At 37.7% G+C, this 23087-nt stretch overlaps 1 protein-coding gene across 2 annotated transcripts in view; it reads right to left on the bottom strand.

The window, feature by feature from the left end:
• Positions 1–23087, bottom strand: part of ZNF277 (zinc finger protein 277) — a 105226-nt gene that overhangs the window by 5027 nt on the left and 77112 nt on the right. For both annotated transcript variants that reach the window (XM_041727820.1, XM_041727821.1), the window contains exons 5-11: positions 19399–19490; positions 16156–16266; positions 13986–14118; positions 6346–6413; positions 4641–4737; positions 2611–2653; positions 1200–1374 (exon numbers count right to left, since the gene is read on the bottom strand). In XM_041727820.1, coding sequence (XP_041583754.1) covers positions 1200–1374; positions 2611–2653; positions 4641–4737; positions 6346–6413; positions 13986–14118; positions 16156–16266; positions 19399–19490 — 719 coding nt within the window. The remainder of the gene's footprint in view (positions 1–1199; positions 1375–2610; positions 2654–4640; positions 4738–6345; positions 6414–13985; positions 14119–16155; positions 16267–19398; positions 19491–23087) is intronic.

The following is a 23087-nucleotide window of genomic DNA, read 5'->3' as shown; positions in this document are numbered from 1 at the left end:
CACTTCAGGCTCCCTGCAAGGAGCCTGCTTCTCCCTCTGCCTGTGTCTCTGCCTCTCTCTCTGTGTGTCTCTCATGAATAAATGAATACAAATCTTTAACAAAATTGTTTAAGTACTATTATAGATTAGGCTCGATGCCCTTTGAAGAACACATCCCCACTGTAGGATTTCTTTTTCCTGATAAAACACAGAGTGTATCATACTTTTTATAGGCTATATTTATTGTTCCAATATAGCTACAAAGTAATTTTTCTTATTTCTGTGTAGGTACGGATCAGTGGACCAACTGCCTAACATTTATAAAATGCTAAGATGCAAAATATATACCAAAAGCTCTAATAGTCGTGCTTTGACATAGTAATTTTATTTCTAGGAGTTTATTTAAATGAAAAATTGGGTAAGTGTGCAATAAGATAGGCATAGGGATACTCATTGTATTACTATTTATAAGAGTAAAATGCAAGAAACAAACCTCAGTATCTAGCAAATTAGGGTATATCTACTGAATGGCATATTTGGCAATCATTAAAAATAATGCAACTGATATGTATTGATATAGAAAAATGTTTATAAACTATAATGAAAAAAAATCTATACCTCATCTTTATCTTCATGCCACAAAATCTGAGAGTTAGTGACACATATAAAAGGGGGATTCCTTTTTTTTTTTTATTTAAAGATTTTATTTATTTATTCATGAGAGACAGAGAGAGAGGCAGAGACACAGGCAGAGGGAGAAGCAGGCTCCATGCAGGGAGCCCGATGTGGGACTCGATCCCGGATCTCCAGGATCACACCCTGGGCTGAAGGTGGCGCTAAACCGCTGGGCTACCCAGGGATCCCAAAAGGGGATTCCTTTAAAAATAAGGTTTTTGGGATTCCTGGGTGGCTCAGCGGTTTAGCACCTGCCTTTGGCCCCGGGCGCAATCCTGGAGTCCCGGGATTGAGTCCCACATCGGGCTCCCTGCATGGAGCCTGCTTCTCCCTCTGGCTGTGTCTCTGCACCGCCCCCCCCCCCTCCCCCGCCTCTGTCTCTCATGAATAAATAAGTAAAATCTTAAAAAAAAAAGTTTTCTAAGATTTTTGCTTTTTATTAAATAAACACATATTTCTCTTTTATTTAAGTTTGGAGAAATTGAATAAAGGAACAAATAGGGATATGGAGTAAAGAAGTATATGTGTGGTTGAGTAGCACTCACTCTGGTTGATCCCAGGTCTTTCTTTCAGGAAGCAGTGATGTATGTTTAGCTTCTTCCATATGAGTCCTTAACTCTGCTTTGGATTTGAATTTCACATGGCAGCCATAACATCTACATTGGTGAATTTGTCTCCGAATGAAATTGACCAGTTTCACTTGCTGGTAGAAATTTAATCCTGAAAACAAGAGTTTATACAATCTTTAGAATCAGTCAGACTCATTTTTGCACTGTTATGATTTTTTATTTTTTATTTTTTGTTATTTTTTTTTGTTATGATTTTTTAAAGGAGCCACTTCTCTTTCTCTTTTAAAAAAGATTTTATTTATTTGAAAGAGGGGGTAAAGAGAGAAAGAGAGAGAGAGAGAGACACATGAGCAGGGAGAGGGGCAGAAGATGGACAAGCAGAGTCTACACTGAGTGTGGAGCCCAAGGCAGGGCTCAATCCCAGGACCCTGAAATCATGATCTGAGCCAAAGGCAGACAATTAACCAACTGAACCACCCAAGTGCCTGAGTCACTTCTCTTTATTAACCAACGTGAAGAGACAGTCTGATTACAAGCATAATAATAGATACCAAACTATAACAGCCAATACTTTTATAGGGCTTATGTGCTAGGCACTGTTCTAATCAGTTTCCATATATTAATACGCTTAGCTTTTGCAGAACTCTACCACATAGGTAGTATTATCATAGCCACGTATTAGGAAACTGCCCAAGGTTGAATAGCCAGTGGGTGGGTAGAACCAGCATTTAACGTACATACATGTCAGTAAGAAGAGCAAAGAAAAGTAACACATACCAGAGTCTAGGAAAGCAGTCAGTGAGCTGAGGAATGGGAAGTAGGCTTTCTACTGTCTTTGATCCATTAGCGAGTCAGTAATTTACATCTTCATGCCCCTAATCTTTCCATCATAGTGATACTGAGAATGATGCAACTGGGTACATCTGTGATAAATAAATAATCCAGCTACACTGCCAAGCAGTACAGTAGGTGTTTTATATACATTATCTACTCCTTGTCACATTCTGTTGACCTGAGGCCTTATGTCACACAGCCAGTAAGTGCTGGAGCTGGAATATGAACTCTAGTCTGACATCAAAATCCATGGTCTTTCCATTAGCCCCTTCCACTTTATTTATGATGGATACTAACCGGTAGCTTGTATTTTATTTGAAGCATTCATATATGTAGGAAAGAAGAAAGACCATATGAAATAAAAAACCATACTTGAATATTACAGTTCAAAATGGTTGTGAATCACCGCTTCAGGCGGTCCCATTGAGACCATCTGTGGAGAGACACATTTTGGCTGTGCACCCTCCCATCACGACACCGAACACAGGCATCGCTTACAGGATGGTGTATAAAAATGCCACATCATGGAAAACAACTTCTGAATCAAACTCACCAAGTTCTGACTTTATTTTGAGGAGATCAAACTCGTGAGCATCCTAAAAAAAGGAATGAATATCTGTGAGCATATAAATTATTTAATCTTTCAGGCTGAAGTTATAAACAGACGGCTTATTCATAGGAGTTTGAACACTGTTGAAACTCGTCTCAGTTCATCATGTTCTGCTTTTGAAGTATTCGAAATATAACTACTTCCCCCCACCACATCCAACTACTTTTTAAAGCACAGTCCAAACAAGTCATGCCAATCAGTTAAAACATTTTAATTATTCACAGTTTGTATCTACAGTTTTCACAATTTACTGTGTATGCATTCTGCAGTCTGACAAAAGTGTCCTCAGTCTCTAGTAAGATGTGGCCCTACTTACTATACTGTGCGCCTGGACTAGAATTATGGATATAGGTCCTTTGCTACACAAGCACATAGGTAATTTTACAAATCTGCTTTTCATTTTATGCTGTCAAATATACGGTTTAATGCAAATTTCTCCTCACTGATATCTTATCATAAATTACATTTCTTTTGATTTTTACAATGCAGACTTATTCTGCTCTACTCCTGTAATCGTCCAACTGGGTAAATGTTTGAACTTAAAAGCTTACAGAGAATAAAGACCATCCAACTCCCTATGAAGGCATTAGTGTAACATCAGAGGCAGGATAATTAGGAATTCCATGATAGTTCATGATTGAAAGCGACTGAGTAGAGGCCGAGGACACAGGTCAAGGACGTTGCAAAGGGAATTCCTACACAGGGTAGGGGGTACTAAGACTCCTTTCAATTCAAAGATATTAGGATATTATGAACTAAATTTAAATACTGGTAACTATACCCACATACTACTAGCAACCTGTTTTAGAAAAAAAAACTGCTTTTGGAGGGGTAAATGCTCATGGCCTTTTAAACACCTTCTAGTTTTTTTATTTCATGGAACTAGGAACAGTGTTTCTGAATGAGAGTGGGGAGAAGGTGGGTGAAAGAGGACAGTCTATATGACGGTTGGCAGAGATGGCTGGGGGAGGGTAGGGACAGCATATTAGAATCATCCAGTATAATATTCTTTATATTCAAATCACCCCTCAACCCTCAGGCTGCGATACTGTCAAGACTCATTAGATGTTCCCCCTTTCCACCTCCACTGTCCAGCTGAGGATCAGAGATATTGGTAATGTGTCATCTTTCAGATATATTGGGGTAAAAAGAAGATTTTGTTTCAAGCTTCATTATAACATAAAAATGGCATCCACAGAAGGGAACACACAAATTGGAAATGCCCTCGAATATCGTCCCTCCAAATCCTTGTGACTGAAGGAGCTTGCACAGCCATACTCTGTACTCTCTCTGCCCACTCCCCTCCCCTCCCCCCATGCTCTACTATTCCATTTCCATCAAGGGCTTTGTAAATGGAAGTTTCTCCCTTCTTGCTTTCTTCATTCACCAGCACAGAAAGCAGTGGAAAAAGACTCAGAACCTGTCCATATCTTGAGTACTATTAATCATGGTTATAGGTCCCACATTCTAAGCTAAAATTATCTCATGAACATCTCAGAGGTAGGAGGCACCAGTGGTCTGTGAAATCCCACCCTAACAGTTCACACCCATCCAGGGCAATGTACTAAATTGCCCTGAGTTCTGGTTCTTCTTGATGGTTCTGACCTGTCTCTTCTGCTTTGCTTATAGCACTTAGAAGAAACAAAAAAATTTATTCATTTATTTATTTGACAGAGAAAGTGAGGGAGGGAGTGAGCGCAGGGGGAGGGTCCGAGGGAGAGAATCTTTCAAGCAGATTCCACACTGAGCAAGGAGCCCAACTTGGGGCTCTATCTCATAAATCTGAGACCGTGACAGGAGCTAAAACCAAGAATTGGATGCTTAACTGCCTAAGCCACCCAGGCACTCTGCTTACAACACTTTTAGGAATAGGATAGTGACAGAAATTTCATATATATGCTGTAAGATTACAATCATGATCAGCTTTCCCCTGTCAGAACAAAACAAAATTCAAATGAATAAAAGTATCTCACCTCCATGTGGACACATAATTTCTCAATCGTTTCTGCTTGCTTTTCACAAAATAGGCAGACAGCAGAGTCAGGGTGTTCTTCCCAATCAGACCAATCACTGTGTTAAAAAAAAAAAAAAACAGCAAATAGGGAGATTCCCCTCATTAAAAGGGTGTACTACACAGTCACTTGGTATTACTTCCTCCTCCCCGGGAAACCCTGCCAATCTCTTTCAACTCTGACATTTTTGTAAAGACTGTCACATCATATTATGACTCCTTGATATAGCTTTTGAAATTCAAAGCAGCACCATGAAATTAATATAAATAGCGAACAGGTGCTGCTCCATTTTCTTCTATTTGCTTCTCTTCTGAGCAACTATTTCACTACAGAATCAGTATAATGCTTTTCTGAGACAACTAGGTTTAATTTGCAAAGGAGGCATATCAGTAGATGCGATGCTGTCTCTCATTAGCCACAACCACTAAGTACGCATGCTGTGAGGTGCAATGCTGGGAGTGTGTCTCTCTCTGCATGACAAATGGTGTGTTTTAAAAAGGCAAACCGTTCATCCTTCATGTGAGAAATACTGATCATTTTAAATGGGCAAGTGTTAAATCTGGTGGTAGACAGAGAAGTCAAAAAACATACAGAACTCATGTTACTAATCCTGCCTACCCCCCACACCCTGCATTTATTTTTGAGACACTGCCAACTTCTTGTCATTCCTAAGCCTGGAAAATTGAAATCCCAAGAGAGGAAAAAAGGCTAAACAGCTTTGAAGGAAAAGAGAATGAATAGCAGGGAATCCTTTTAGTTGAAAAGAACACTTCTCAAGCTTGTAATTCCAAGGAAAGAAGCTGCGAATGTTTTAACTAGGTCAATGGGATGCACATGGAACAAGGTTAACTTGAATTCCGTTATATTCTCTATTTCAATGACAAGCAGTGTGGAGAAGCCAAAAGTCGTATCACTTCAAGGTCTGGGTACCATTGGTGAGCAAAACACCAATGGAATGTATTTTTCTCTGAATTATATTTTATCTGTGTTTTTAATTAACAGTTTAAAAATTATTTTATTTTAAAAAAGATTAATTTGAAAGAGAGCACGAGAAAGTGAGAGGCAGCATAAGTGAGGGAGAGGGCATGGGAGGGACTGAGAGAGGGAAATAAGCAGATGCCCTACTCAGCAGGGAGCCCGACATGGGGCTCAATCCCAGGACCCCAGGATCATGATCTGAGCCAAAGGCAGATGCCTAACTGTCTGACCCACCTAGGACTCCAGGATCCTAAATTAAAAAAAATTTTTATTCATTCAGTTTTAAAGATTTTATTTATTTGAGAGAAAGAGAAGAGGGAGAGGGACAAGCAGACTCTACACTAAGCAGACCTTGACATAGGGCTTGATCTCCTGATCCTAAGATCAAGACCTAAGCCAAGACCAAGAGTCAGATGCTCGACCAACTGAGCCACCGAGGCACCCCTCAATTAACTGTTTTAATGACAAAACCGTATTTAGTTGGAATAACAATTGCTTTAGTGATTTTTATGTCAAAGTTACTTTGAATTCAAGCTTTTGCACTATTACATGGAAAGATGCATGGCTCAGAGACAAAGTTTTCTTCGTTTCTACTCTCTCTCCAGAATAATAATTTTAAACCCAACTAAAGAAATGTTTTCCTCCTCTTAAAACACAGCAATTAATTAGCAGTTATAAGAAGTCTTACTCTTCCTGATGGTCTAGCAACTCCCGATCATCTTCCAATTGAACTTCCTCCCACGATTTTCCAAGTTCCTTTTGTGGGAAGAACAGAAAAATTAGAGATGGAAGGAGCAAGAGGAAGAGGAGAAAGGAGAGAAAATAGGCATAGACTTAAAAAAAAAAAAAAGCCACCATAATAAACCCACTCAAAAACACATACACTCACTGGTTTTAAATCAATACAAGTAGGATTTATTAAGTTATTTCAGTGACAAGGAAGGATGTATCCTAAAATTTTTTTTTTTTTTTTTTAGATTATTTATTTATTGATGAGAGACAGAGAGAGAGAGAGAGGCAGGGACACAGACAGAGGGAGAAGTAAGCTCCATGCAGGGAGCCCGACGTGGGACTCGATCCTGGGACTCCAGGATCACACCCTGAGCCGAAGGCAGATGCTAAACCGCTGAGCCACCCAGGGATCCCCTAAAATGTTTTTAATATGTTTTTCTTTTTGGAGAAGCAGCAATATTCTTTCAAATTCCTTTCTCTTAAATCTCAACCCTGGATGCACATTAGAATCTCTTGATGGGGATCCTAAAACAGCCACTTAGCTGACTGTTTCTCCTTGAGGTTCCCTGTATCACACAGCAGCCACAGTGATCTTTCTAAAGGACACTTCCCTGTTTGTATAAACCTTCCCATGGCTTCTTTTTTTTTTCCTTTTTTCTTTTTAAGATTTTATTTATTCGTTCATGAGAGACACACAGAGAGAGAGAAAGAGGCAGACACAGGCAGAGGGAGAAGCAGGCTCCATGCAGGGAGCCTGATGTGGGACTCGATCCCGGGTCTCCAGGATCACATTCTGGGCTGAAGGGTGGCGCTAAACCACTGAGCCACCCGGGCTGTCCAAAAGTCCCATGGCTTCTTACCACACTTGAACAAAATTCAGAAGCCTTATCATGGCCTGTAAGATCTGTACGTTCTGCCTTGGCTCTTTTTCCATCCCTTATGTCTCACCACTTTTTCTCTGGCTCAGTTTGCTCCAGACACATCAGTGTCTTTGCTATCCCTTAAACGCAGCAATCTCCCCTCTACCTGGCTACTTCTGGACTTGTTGCATCATCTGCCTCGACATTGCTCTCTCATATAACTACGTGGCTCAGTCCTTGGGGCATCTGCTTAAATGTTACCATCTCTTCTTCTAACTATTCTGTCTAAAACAACATCTCTCCTCCCAGTTACTTTTTATTCCCCTGTGATTTTTTTTTAAAAACATCAATCATTTCCTGAAATCAATTCTGTATATCTATTTGTTTTCTTACTTGCTGTTTATTTTCTCCACCAGAATGTCCCTGAGGACATGGACTTTGTTCATTGTTACATTTCCAGAGCCAAGCATATATAGTAAGTACTAGAAAGTATTGTTTAAACTGAACTGTAACTGAAAAAATCTAAAAATTCAATGCCAATTTAGATCCGGTCTCAAAAGGTTTTTGTAAGGTGATTAAATAAATTAGCTAATGTATAGGCATACCTCAGAGATATTGCAGGTTTGGTTACAGACTACCACTGTAAGGAAAGTCAAATGAATATTTTGGTTTCCTAGTGCATATAAAAGTCATGTTTACATTACACTGCAGTGTTATTATGTGCACAAGCATTATGTCCAAAAAAATAATGTATATGCCTTAATTAAGTATTGCGGGAATTACCAAAATGTGACTCAGAGACACAATGTGAGCAAATGCTGTTGCAAAAATGGCACTGATAGATTTGCTCAACATAGGATTGCCACAATCATTCAATTTGTAAAAATGTATGCTTGCGAAGCACAATAAAGTGAAGCGCAATAAAACAAGGTATGCCTGTATATAAAGTATGTGGCACCAGGCAATAGTAAGTACTCAAATATCTACTTCAGTCCCTTTTCTTCTCTTACAATTTCACCTACTCAGGGCTTTGTCTGGCAAATTTAGTTATACTTTTAGCAAAACTTTATGGAGTAATGAGCAGGAATGATTTCTTTTGGCCTAATCATCTATCTTTTCTATTCTTGAATCATTTGTTCATCTTTCTTTTCTTTTTTCTCCATCTGATTTCCCCACTGTGCCATGCAAAAGCAGACATTACACTAAAGAAGGATGTATGAACAAAAATGCACACCTTTCCAAGCAGCTAACCTATGGTTACAGTCAGGCGCAACCTGACCTGCTATAAATATAGATATCCTTGTTTGATATTTCTCTTTTGAAAAAATAACTAAAATTTACTCTTGGGGCACCTGGGTGGCTTAGTGGTTGAGCATCCGCCCTTGGCTCAGGTTGTGATCCTGGGGTCTTGGGATCGAGTCCCGCATCAGGCTCCATGTGGAAAGCCTGTGTCTCCCTCTGCCTATGTCTCTGTGTCTCTCATGAATAAATAAATAAAATCTTAAAAGAAAAAATTTACTCAGTTTTGAACATTTTTTTCCCTTAAAAAAAAAGGTATTCACTTAACAAAAAAACAAAGAACTACGAGGTCCATTATGATTTAGGGAAAAAAGAAAATCTATCATTCATCAACTTAATGAGAGGTTTTGAAGCTGTCATTATCTATCAGCTAAATGATGCATAAACTCAGACATGCAGAGATTTACCATAATGTCATTAGAGACAGTTAATTTGGACTCTATAATGTACTTTTCAAAGTTGCCATGAAGTGTCTGGACCTCATTATGGACACCAAGAATGGCTTCAACAATGCCAACAGGATCCGTTAGTTGGAATTTTTGGTGATGAATTAAATCTTTCATGGATTACTTGGTCTCTCTGGACTTGTACTTTAAAGTCATTGCTGCGAGATATTATTCAAAGAAGGGCCATCAGTGGTATTACCATTTTCAATATATGGACAAATGTTGCTTATCGATAGATATTTTGGGCAAAGAGACTTAAAATATCTTTCAGTATCAAACTTCCAAATCCAAATCATTATTTTGAGTATTCTAAGTATTCATTATAACATGTAGGGATTTTCCTAGGCAAGAGCACTAGTCGTTTACCACTTGAGAGGAAAATGGAACTTGCTGATCACTAGTGTATTAAGAAACAAGTGATTTGCATGTGACATGGCTCAGACTTTCCTAGAATGCTCTGCTTGTATAGTCATATATATATGATTTATTATAGGAACAAGACCCAAAAAGGAAAAAAAAAAAAAAAAAACCCAACGCACAGAACTCTCTAATTAAGATGCTGTGCCTGCTAATGAATCATGTTAGGAAAGCAAAGATTTCAAGAAAAACAAAGTTTGGAAAGCATGTCAGTAAAGATGTTCAGCACACCCCCTCAACCCCCTGCATCAGATGGTTTATGATCAATGAGAGGGCAGACAAGAAAAACATATAAAAAAAAGAAATCTCCTTCACCTAGCATCTCCACCACTCCAACACATACACTTATAAGTACTTATACAAAAAAATCCATTATAAACAGAGAAAGAAAAGTGTTTTTAAAATTTTTTCAAGTTTTTATTTAAATTCTAGTACGTTGAGAAATGTTTTAAATGGAGGTACTTGGATGGCTCAGGTCATGATCTCAGGGTCCTGGGATAGAGCCCCAGTGTTGGTGTCAGGTTCCCTGCTCAGCAGGGAGCCTGTTTCTCTCTCTCTCTCAGCAGGGAGCCTGTTTCTCTCTCTCTCTCTCTCTGCCCCTCCCTGCGCCGCCCACTTGACTCCATTCTTTTTCAAATAAATAAATAAAATTTTCTTTTTAAAAAGTGTTTTAAATATAAATAATTTCAGTAGAAAGAACTATACTAAAGCTATGAAAAACAGGTGAAGAGCTTACTTTTGTTACCAATGGCTTTGTATATCTTAAGAATAAAAAATATAAATAAAAAATGGTAACATCACTGCAAAAATAGTTTCCTTTAGGGAAAACTCAGGGCTTGAAACATGAACACCTTAGGAATAGGTAGCTCAGTCACCATGCACATGGTGTGTTGCCCTCTGAGGCAGGGGCATCTGAATGTGAAACTGCCTGGGAAATTGTCCCCCTGACCATCTCCACTATCCCCGGACTCCTTTTGTTTGTGAGAAAACTCTAAGAATCCGTAGTAGGTAATCTAGAGTATGCATAGTGACTTTTTATGTATTTACAAGTCTGTTACTATTCTAAAATTATTAAACATATTAATTATTAAATACAGAAATTATCTCACCTAAGGAAGAAAAAGGAATCTGTCAATTTGCCGAGCTCAGAGAAGGGTCAAAAACAGCTTCTGTCCCTTAGCTCTCCCACCTTTGATGACTATGAGAGTGCATCTTGCCAGGAATATCCTGGATGCTGCCATCACTGCTGGCCTGGAGATTCCGTTCCAAGTGGATGTGAGGAACTCTGTGGGCACGTATCTGCTACTTGAGAGGTCCAAGCATTAACTCTGTGCACTCTGAGGTGCACCTATTCCAAGATGCTGAATTATGTGCTTACATGTCCCTCTCTCATACCAACCCCTAAACTCTCGGAGTAGTGACTTAAATTAATCACCTGGTCTGTAGTATTTTTCTTTCTATTCCACCAGCATCTAGTAATGGAGGGCACTTAAATGTGTGTAGAATGTATGAAGCCAATGAAAGTGAAGCAGGGAAGAGGACGTGAGAAATGGATGTGCAGAGCCTGACAGCTAGTATTAACAGTTCTTTTCTCTGGCCCACATTCATTGCTCATGTCACTTGTTCCCTCAGAGGGATACACAGTGAGTGTCTCTCCATGTTTTTCCCCCCCCTTTTTAAAACTAAAGCAATGTCATTATTCATTGCTTAAGTAAACTTTTAGAATTTATTCTTCATATTAAATATTTTTGTGAAATAATAAGTATTTTCATTAGTGGGGTCTAAACGAAAACTAAAATAATGCTAAGCAATCTCAAATTTTCCTCTAACTACACATACTAGTATTTGGAACAGTCTTTTATATACTCATTCCACGTATTATTATACCTTTTATCTACAATACTCAGGATGGTATTAAGGTTGATACTTATGGTAAGCACTTCTCTATGTGAGGACAATTCAACATCTTTAGAGACTTTATTAGCTTCTTTAATTCTTTTCTAAGGTAAGTTTACATCATTTCCAAAATGCTAAGATTAATCATAATACATTTTAGGTTTTGTTTTTTAATTCATTCTTCTTCTTGTGTGCTATTACCTCAGTGGGAAAGCATACAGGACTAAGAAGGTTAAAGTTGTGGGTCAGAGCCCTTGATGAGCTTATTAAAGTTGGCTTTACTTTGACCTTGACTCACTTTCTAGTCTGGTACAAAAGAGAACAGGCAGGAGGTGGTGAATAGATCATTATGAATTCATCACTATTACTTGACCAAAAACCAACTAAAAAACTAAGGTAGGTACCTTATTTCAACCGAGGAAAAACTGAAGGAAATTGATACATGGAGACGTTAAGTACCTTGCTCTAACTATGTGACTCTGGGAAAAGATTTGTGCCTCGTTCCCAAATCTATAAAATGGGGATAATGATAAAACTTGTGACATATGGGTATGGTTAAGAGTAAATGACTTAAAGAAAATACCCAAGACAGTGCCTGACACTTAGCAACTACTCAAATGCTGCCAGTTAAAAGAAAAAGTTACTTCTATTAATATTCTCCTAAAATGATTTAGTTTTCATTTTATATATTGTTAAAGTCCTTATATTCTCTTGAAACACTTCTCTTAAGCTATGATTCATGCCACATCATATCTGGGCACTCAGTGGGTAGTAAAATCTAGCACACTCATCTAGAGACAGCTGGTCCTTGCAGATAATTTCAGTTTTGACAGACATACTACTTGATGCCCAGAGAATAAAGTGTCATAATTTTCTAAAAGTACCAGCAGAATTTGAGTGAACAGTCCCTCTGAAGTCTCCTCTAAAGGTAAATACCTCCAGCTATATATATAATGTTCTGCTTGTCCCAAGCTCTTGAATATTATTTTAAAAGATCCCCAGAAGGAAGTACTATCAAATTGCTTCCACAGCTTTCTGCAGTAGCTGATATTTCTTAGAGCTAACACTGAAGTCCACTCCCCACTGGATTTGGCTGGGCCCTGAAGCGGCATTTGTTCTAGGAATTAATGACTGAGTGATTTCAAGAGAAGATTGAAGGATTCCAAGAGTGCCTTTGCCTTTAGCTGGTTGTAAAACATTTGTAGCAGATCATGGCGACTTCTTAGAGTCAATCTTTAAACACATGTCAAACTTGGTTCTCAAGGGGAATTTCATTTTAACGCTAAAAGGATTAGTTAGAACAGACAAAAATTCTACCCCAAAGCTGAGATTTCCAACATATTTCTGGATATGCTTGTTTCTGTCCAATAGATAAAATGGTTATGTCTTCTGTGGCCATGAGTTTGGATTCTAATTCATTCCTATTGAGAGGAAAAAAATAGTTTCCATTTGCTTAAGAAAAGTGTCAGAAGCAACACTTTTTCTACTAATTCCAGTGGAGAGTTACTTAATCCTTTTCTTTACACGAGTGGATTCTCACCTTTGTTATGTACACCCCAAATTCAGCAGTAGCACAGGACCCATAGCACTTCCAGTCACTGTGTCAGACAAAATACTCTCTTAAATTACTTTTCTTTTTAAAGGTTTTAAAAATTTATTTGAGAGAGAGAGCATGAGCAGGGAGAGGGAGAAGCAGGCTCCCCACTAAGCATGGAGCTCAATCCCAGCACCTTGGTCACGACCTGAACCAAAGGCAGATACTTAACGGACTGACACCTAGATACTCCTTCCCCTCTTACATTTCTAGATGCCCCCCCAGTGATACTTGCCTCCAACTGGAAATCTTCTTAACCAAAAAGGTCAGCAAATGGTATTGAAGTTTCTGGGCAAGGAAGGCTTTCAATGTATTTAAAACCCTTGACATGGTAACACCATTATAACATTCTATTAGCCAAACAAATCAATGTCCTTCTGCCTAGTGAAATGCCTTGTTTTCCCTAAATTTTCCACCAAAGGTAAGCTGGCCAAGGATAATAAGTTATTATTATTATTTTTTTAAATGGGGAGAGAGGGAGGAATGAAGAGAATTTTTTTTTTTTAAAGGGGAGTGGGAGGGGCAGAAGGAGAGGGAGAGACTCTTAAGGAGGTTCCATACCCAGGGCGTGAGCCTGGCTTGATCTCACAACACTGTGATCATGACCCCAGCAGCAATCAAGAGTCAAATGTCCAACCAAATGAGCCACCCAGGTGCCCTATGAAGAGATTGGTTTTTGAAGAGTTATCTAGCATAGAATACCTAGCATATCTGGAGGTCAAAAGATGTTTTTTTTTTTTACTGGAATATAGATGTCTATGGACTCAAGGTAATAGAACAAATGGGAGGGAGTGTATAGATATCCAAATACTTTCAATTTGTTATTATTTTTCTTGGTCCAGATCACTATGAATTCTAGAGAAATGACATTTTTACTGTGTAAACATCTGGCAAATCAAAGACAAATCAAATCAAGTTATGTTCTGTAAACTAACCATTCTGAAGCTAATCATTGCTCAGAAGTGTTCCTTGATTACATTTTGACCTTTATACTAATTGCTTGTTTAAATATTAGATAGCCCTTAGAAAGATTTTTGTCTATGGAAATTCAATCAAATTTTAAATTGTGAAGAGGAAGCCTTACCAAATAATTGATGACATAAAATCGGTCATATTCTCTGTTCTTAGGATTAATTCTCCGATGCTGTTTTTTCCTCATATGGTCTTTAAGTGTATTTTTGTCCCTGAAGGTCTTCTCACAGTATAAGCACTGCAAGCTAAAACAAATACACAAACTCTGACAAAATACACAAGTCTCTTGGACAGTTGCTGCAGAAGTCCTTAATTTTTAAGTCTTAAGATTATTTATTTTAGGTCACACAGAATCTTCAAGCAGAATACGACATCCTTGTCAGAATCTGTCTTACTTCATTCATTCAGTTTTGTGGGATGCAAGCTTGGTTTGTTTGTTTGCTTATTTATTTATTTTGCTTGGTTTATTTTGTAGTTGGCTACATTGGCCAACTTGGCTATGTACTTACTTCATGCTGTGACAGAGATAGGTAATACCCAAAAGTTATTTTGTTTTCTAATAGAATTATCTCTTCTAAAAATGAAAATGTAGGTATGTTCTTCAATTATGGTAACTAGCAGTGGCTGCCTCCATTGAGTGCAACAAATTAGTCCATGGTTTGGTATATCCTGTGACTAATTTGCAGGGTTTAATGCCTAGTTCCAGTACATACTGCCTGTGAGACTTGGTCAAGTTACTGGTCTGCTCTGGTGACATTCATTTTCTAGCGAAAACGAACATATTACTAACAAAATGTCTTTCCTAACCTAAGTCTGACAGCAGATTCTGCCTATCACTTCTCCCTATCAGTCATTAGAGTTCCACTTTTTGGAGTCACACAGATTATATCTAAGCTCCTTCTACATGAAAACTCTCAAATGAGTGAAATCAGTTGTTTCAATTTCAAATTCTTTTGTCATCACTACTAAACATGCTTTTAACTATTTCTTGTGTCACAGAAATAACTATATTCTTTTACGCAAGTAATTTATGGCATTAAAAAAAGATTATGCTAAAAAAAGATTATGCTAAAAAAAGATTATGCTAATCTTGATAGAAAGTACAACTGTTACTTTATAAATGAAGTATCATTTAATAAGCGTGAAAGGACTTGTTTTAATGTAGTGTTGATACCAGAATTTGAACTCAGAACTTTTAATAAGTGATCTATGTCATTTAATATTTCTTTTGTAATGTTATTGTTCCCAATATTGTGAGCTGAGATTTCATTAAAAAAAAAAAAGAAAAGAAAAAAAAAAATAAATATAGGCACCTGGGTGGCTCAGTTTGTTAGGCGACAGACTCTTGATTTTGGCTCTGGTCATGATCTTGGGGTGGTAGGATTAAGCCCCATGTCAGGCTCCATGCTTACCAAGGAGTCTGCTTGATATTCTCACTCTCCCTACCTCTCTGCTCATCCCCTTACTCATACATTCTCTCTCTCTAAATAAAATCTTTAAAAAGAAATAAACAAAAACAAACAAACAAAAGAACTCCTAGGTTTTGAGAGAAAAAATATTGGTCCCTCTCCTAGAGAGAAAAGTGGATAGATTTTTGAAAGCCATTTTTGTGACCTAGAGAATTTCCTTCTTTATTTTTACAAGCTAAGCTCTAGATACCCATAGTCACCCCAATATGACCTTAGGAAAAATGGAATGTTATGATATATAAATGTGAATAAATACTAAAAGGTAAAAGAATGCACAGAGTACATAATGTCTCACATAAAGCTGAATAATGCCAACATTTTGACAATATATTTATTAAATATGTTAAAAATTATACTGAAAAGCAAATGATATACCAATACAAAATTAAGAAATGGGGAGCTACTACTGAGGAAGGACACACATGAAAATTCAAGAGAATTAGTAATGCTATATTTCTTTTTAAAAAAGATTTATTTATTTGAGAGAGAGAGAGAGAGAGAGAGAGCGCGAGGGAGAAAGCACATGCCCATGAGCATGCATGAGGAGGGGAGAGGGGCAGAGGGAGAGAGAGAATCTCAAGCAGACTTGATCCTGAGATTGTAACCTGAGCTAAAATCAAAAGTTGGATTCTTAACTGACTGAGCCATCCAGATGCCCCTGTTCTATTTCCAGGACAGATGGAGAGAAGTAATTTTATAAATTACTTCTGCTAGATTAATCTTAAGAAGTTCAAAACAGACAATTAAAAAAAATTCCCAACAGAGTCCAAAATTAAAATCGCTTCAGGTTGTGTTTCATGGAAAAAAACTTACTTGTCCAGCTTTTTCTGTAATGTCCATAGAAATTCATTGCAGTTTACAATGTTGTCTGGCAATCCAATGTTGAAAGCATGTTCTCTGGCCATGTGGTTTAAAAGAACAGATCTAGGAACAAATGTGAGCAATTTATATTATTTACGAACCATCTAGTAACAAATCAGGTCAGGAATAGCATTTTTTAAAAAGATTTTATTTATTTGACAGAAAGAGAGCACAAGCAGGGGGAGCAGGATTGGGAGAAGCAGGACGCTGGGATCATGACCTGAGCTGAGGCAGACACCCAGCTGACTGAGGTGCTCTTGGAATAGCATTTTTATAATAATAACACTAATCAAAAGTACATGCAAAGGTTAAACACTAAAACACACATTTGGGCTATAAAAGACTGGTTCATTATCAAGTACTTAAGTATACACACAATCACAACAGTTCTTTAAGGTGGGTTAAGTGCATTCCATTATCTGCTAGTGGACAGGAACATACTCTATAGATGAATTCATTCATCTATAGATGATTCATTATAAATGAATTAAACTGTTAAATAAACTGTGCTTTGCCTACTTTTCCAATTCATCCTGGTGAGGAGGAAGGGACAACTGCCAAAGGGAAATATGCCCTGCACTGCATGTCCTGGGATCACAGACATTTAATCAGCTCACTATCTGAGACCTGGAACCCACAATTAACACATCTAAGTACATCCAAGTACCATAACCTGAATACACCTATGGCAGCCTGTTGATTAGTTTATTCCCAAAGGAAAATTTTAATTTATCTAAGTTTTACCTAGCAAAATGTCTGTGTGTAAAATATATTATTTGATTGGGTCTTTATCACAACTTTATTTTTATTTATTACTTTTTAACATCTATTTATTTAAGACTTTATCCATTTATTTGAGGATGAGTGAAAGAGTGCATATGAGAAGGGGGGAGAGGCAGAAGCAGAGGGAGAAAGATGTCCCGCTGAGTAGAGAGCCTACGGGCTTGATCCCAGGACCCTGAGATCATGACCTGAGCTGAAGGCAGATGCTTAACCGAATGAGCCACCCAGGTGCTCCTGAAGTTAGTATGTTTCTGTGTGTATTCATTCATTCATTCATTCATTCATTCATCCATTCTTTCATTCTCTACACCCAACATGGGCCTTCAACTCAGGAGCCCAAGATCAAGAGTGGCATGTTCTTCTGGCTTAGCGAGCCAGGCACCCTCTTTATTATTTTAGTTCATAAAATAAAGATGACAGTTTTGGGGAACTTACTGGTACAGAAACCACTGACACAGTGACACATTACACACTTTATCTAGCTTACTTAGACACTCAGCTGGCCCTCAAATCACTGTTTTTTAGGGTTATTATTTTTTTCTTTTAGAAAATAAAATGAAGCAACCATCTCTATGAAAATGTTGATGTTTTTTTGACTATGTAGGAGTCATATTTATTAATCACATAGTTAATATGCTCTTTGGGCTAGCCACTTATTTATTGCTGATAACTCTGAATAAACCAAGTATTTCACAGTGCGTTTGGTACAGATTTTTCTCTATGCCAATTGCCCTACAGAAGAATCAGTGTTTTAAACATTGTGTTGCCACCAAACCATTTTTCTAAATTCAAATTAATACTGTATCTGTAGCTACCCTCTTCTTATTGTTTTTCAGATAACAGTATCAGTTACTATGGTAGGTTTTTTGTTTTTAATACAGTAGACTGCCTTTTTTGAAGTGGGCAGAAAAATGACACTTTTCTGATTGTCCACTTTATGTTGCCAGTTCCTAGGGGTTACAACTTTATAACTTGTATTTAAGTGATGTACATTTGTAATATTAAATGCTGTGTAATGAGAAATCTGTCTGGTCTTTGTCCTTGGTTCCTGGCACAGAGCTTCTAAAATCCTTGGAATTTCTCTGCGATAGGATTAACTTTGTTATGCTGACAAGGCAACTCACTGAAGGCCCTTAGTTAGCTTTACAATGGGGGGGGGGGGGGGGGGTGCTGGTCAACAGAAAGACTAACCACATGATTAGAAGGTAGAGATTTTGACCAGCCTGACCTCCAGAGAGAGGAGGGGTCTGGAAATTAAGTTCAATGACTGAATCAATCATGCTTATGTCATAAAGTCTTATTAAAAATTCTGGACATTAAAGCTCAGTGATGATTCTTCGTTGGTGAATACCTTGATGTGCTGGGTGGGTGACGTGTCCTGATTCCTCGGGGGAAAGGGCTTAGAAGCTCTGAGTTCAGGACCCTCCCAGAACTTGCCCTGTGTATCTCTTCATTTGGCTGTTCCCAATTTCTTCACTTGGCTGTTCCTTTATAACAAAACTGCAGTCATACTACTTTCTTGATTTTTGTGAGTCATTCTGTAAATTATTGAACTATGCAAGTTATTGGTGAGAATCTGTGAATTTTTAGCCAGTTGGTCAAGTGAACTTGTGGCTGGTATCTAAAATGGAGGCAGTTTTGCTGGGGATGATACCCTTTAATCTGCAGAGCCTAATGCTAACTCTGGGCAATTAGTGTTAGAACTGAATCATAATCTGCCAGCTGGTTTAGGACCCAGTTGGGAATGGTAAAGAATTATCAATACCCTAGTTTTTGTTTTTGGTTTTTTTCTTTTTAGAGCTTTATCATTTTTAATATTCAAAAGTGAAACATCAAAAACTTCTAAAGGTTTAGAGTTAACAATATAGAAGGGTGTGTCTGTGGTAGTTTGTTGGACGTGGTCTTGCCTACCAGTCAACTGCAAAAGTCCTATGACATTAAACACAAATTTATTCTTGGCATTTAAAGAAAGAGGCAAACCAAGAAACAGACTCTTATATACATAGAACACACTGATGGTTACTGGAGAGGAGTGGCAGTGGGGGACATGGTTTAAATAGGTGACAAGGATTAAGAAGGGCACTTATAATGATGAGCACTGGGTATTGGAGAGTTTCATGTGAGTGATAAATCACTAAATTCTACACCTGAAACTAATATTACACTGTAAACTAACTAGAAATTAAATAAAAGTTGGTAAAACAATGAAAGAAGAAAATAAGAAATTTTTTCCTCATTCTGTTTAGAGGAACTGTAGTCCATCTTTGATGTGAGGCATATTAAAAAAAAATTACTGCTGATACATGAAAGGATCTTGAGCTAATCCACATAACTTAATTTAAATAACCATTATGAACATTTTGATGAGTTTTCAGGTGAAAATAATATTTGAAGACAGGAATAAAGGCAAACCTGTTCCCGAAAAATTCTTCATTGCAAAACATACAAATACCATGAAAACTGTTATCATTTCTTTCTTGCTGCTGTTGTTCCAGAATTTCTTTCTGTAAAGTAGAAACAGATATTTGATATTATCTTAATAAATGTACAGTTAGCTAATGGAAAATATTACAGTCTGGATGGGAGGAATCTGGGGAAGAAGCACAAGGGAGAATATATGAATACTGACAACATTTCAAATTTCTCCATGTCTGTCCTTGAATCAAAACTCCAAGTCTACACTGTAAAATGCTGACAGACAATCCATTTGGAGAGCTATGCAGAAAACTCAGTCAGCTGGGTTTCAGCACCCTTCCCTATCCTGGTTTTCCTCCTGATTTTGTCAGCTAACTCCCATCCTCAGCCTCTTCCTCAAACAAAAATGTGCTGGGCTTTTTGATTTGCCCCTTTTAGTAACTTCTCAGTTTAGTTTGTAATCAAGTCCTGATAAAATTTTCACTTGAACCATCTTTTGACTTCTCTCCACCATTACCCATGCAATCACCCTGAGTCCAGTTTTTAATCAGTCACTGGATTACTATAAATAAGTCTCTTAGAGGGTCTCCTTGATCTCAGTCCCTTTTTCCTCACATCCATCCTTCTTTGTACTCCCAGACAAACTTTTCCGAACACTGCTTTCCTACACAATTATCTTATCATTCTTCAACGTAAATAATTTTAAATACGCTTTGGTAACACCTGCTCCAATCAGGGTGGTTCTACATATAATCTTTTTTTGACGTCATTTTATTTCTCTTTGCTTTCTGCCTGTTGCAAATCTTAACCTGTAACTTAAGATTTGCATTTTTATCATGCAGCCATTTCCAGACTACTGTAAAAGAGTTACGAGGGGCGCCTGAGTGGCTCAGTGGTTGAGTGTCTGCCTTCAGCTCAGGGCGTGATGCCAGGGTCCTGGGATTGAGTCCCACATCCAGGTCCTTGTGGGGAGTTTGCTTCTCCCTCTGCCTCTCTCATGAATAAATACATAAAATCTTAAAAAACAACAACAAAAAAGAGTTACAAGCTCTGGCTCTGAAACACTAGACCTGGATTTGAACTCTGGCCCTCAGTGCTACTCAATATTTTATTTATAATTTTTAATCATCAGTTTTTTTATTAAAAATTTTTTATTTATTTGAGACAGAGAGAGAGAGAGCACACATGGGGTGGAGGGGAGGGGGAGCAGACTCTTAGTTAAGCAGAGAGCCCAGCTGGGGGCTCAGTCCTGAGACTCTGGGATCATGACTTGTGCAGACAGACACTTAACCGATGGAGCCACCTAGGCACCCCATCAGTTTTTTCACTTTTTAGAGGAGAATGGAAATATTATCTCACAGAAATGTTTATAGGATTAACTCAGGTAATTTATGTAAAGAGTTCAAATTGTGCATGGGTCATTACATGTTGGATATCATTGTTATCCAGCCAATGCCAATTTCCACGGTTTATTACCATCATATTTGTTAACTGTTTGTCTGCCTTGTCTTCTGAAGGGATTTGAAAATTCTTTGAAGTTAAAAGAAAGTATGCTGTTCTTATAATAGGCATTCTATTCTCTAGCTTCTCGTATACATGGAGCTCAAAATAGGAATTTTATAAAGTTTATTGCTGTTTTCTGTGAATATTTATAGAATAGCATAAAATGAAATAATACCTAGAAGTGTAATAAATTCTATGTGGCATTTCCGGAAATGTATCACCAAACATCTAGAAATACTAATCCACTTGAAGAACCAAAATTAAGGTTGCCATGAAAAAAATCAATTCAATGAACTGGTTTCAACCATGATGGAATAATGGAGATCACACTTCCCCTTCCCCTGAAAACTACCATAAAATAACTTGCTTCATATATTTTTATGTTTTCAGACATTGGATAATAGACAGTTCAGGGTTGTGAACCATGAAAGAAGAAAATAATACACTGCTAGTTTTCTGCTGGGTAGTATTTTTCAAATTGCAACATAGGGAAGTGAAACCCAAATGAGGTGTAGATACCTCATTGGATAGAGGGGGAAAAAAGCCTGGAGTTCAGGATACTATAGTGAGTACACTTTGTGAGACAAGGTACTAGAGAGAAGAGAGCTGAAGAGAGGGAGCTCAAGAGACCTGTACTGGGATTCTTTGGATCTTTGTCTAAATACTGAGCTGTACATGTACAAAGAAGGACTCTATGAGTCCTGCTGGAGGAATTTCCAAGGGCTGTAAAGCTTAGTAGAGATTCCAGAGGTTATAGCACTGGAATATGTTGGGAGTTCTGATATGGAGAATGAAAAGACCTTGCTCAACACTTTAGGCATACAGCAAATATAAAAGAAATAGAAGAACTTTTAAATTTATGAAGGCCAAAGCTTTATGCTGGTAGCAAGTGGATAGATAAAAAGCTAGAGAAATAAAAGGGCTACGGTGGATTTATCAGACCATCTTAATTATTGCTTTTTGAATTTAAGTGAACCTTATGTCAAAACTGAAAAGGACAGAAGTCAAAGAAAAGGGGTGTGTTGTTAAAGGAAACTGAACTTTTATAAACATGCACAGTTTGACAAAATAAACAAAACAACACATTTCAGAGCTCTGCATCAACAACTTTGTTAGCAAAAACAAAAACCCAGCCAACAAAGCTCTTGATAAAGAATCCTATCTCTATTGGTACAGCAAGACGGAGCATGTACTTTCTCGGCCTGCTCCTGTTTTCAGTCCACAAGACTCAGTGCTTATTAAGAGTCACCATTCTGGCTCACATTTCTCAAGCTTGTGATGATCTAATCCATTTGGCTAAAGAAAAATCTTACTCACCTTAATCTCCTTGGTTTTGGCTCAGCGCAAACACAATTGTGAATCTAAACCAGAGTGATACTAAGCCATCTAAGGTTTTCTTTGGCCAAATTTAATCAACTGACCCTATATTGCAAAATGTGCAATGTAAACATTAGAAATGATATAAATTCTTCTTAGGAGAGCCTAATTTACACTTTGGTATACTTGAGGCAGCATGGGATAGACAGGACAACAAGCAAAATCACTTTAATGGCAAGTTAACTAAAACCAGGCTGTTTTGTTCTGGGGTCTCTCTCATATGGTGATGGCAGGGTACTGTGCACTCTCAGCTAGTTTACCTGCACAATCGACAACCACAATAAGAGAGACAAAAACTCTGGAGTGTCCCCCATCATTCCTGATCTTGCAGGCCCCAAACAACTCTAATTTCTACCCAAGTTCATTCCATTAAGATCTGCCTTTTGTCTACAACACAAACTCTTTCTAAACTTCGTTCTAGATCTTCCTCCAAGGGGAGCAACTTAAGCCATTTGTTGCTCCACCTCTGCTTTCTTTCTTTCTCTGTTTATTTCATTTGCATAAAACTTTTCTCATTTTAATATTAACAAATCTGGGAAGAATTTCATAACCGGGAAAAATGAACACAAGGACTAGTTTTATTCGGATTCTCTGCTCTTCCGGGAAAAATGAACACAAGGACTAGATTTATTCGGATTCTCTGCTCTTCCTAGGCTTGATAATTTTAAAATAAGAGAAGTCTTATATAAATGAAATAAATAGAAAGCAGAAGTCAATCAAGAAAAATCGTTTTTCTTTTCTTTCCTTTTTCTTTTGTTAAGCTTGATATCTGATTAGTTCAAGCATACATTTTTAACTTACTCTCA

The sequence above is a fragment of the Vulpes lagopus genome, chromosome 13, assembly GCF_018345385.1.
Source record: "Vulpes lagopus strain Blue_001 chromosome 13, ASM1834538v1, whole genome shotgun sequence".
Taxonomy (NCBI): Eukaryota; Metazoa; Chordata; class Mammalia; order Carnivora; family Canidae; genus Vulpes; species Vulpes lagopus.
This window is presented reverse-complemented; position numbering and strand designations above follow the sequence as displayed.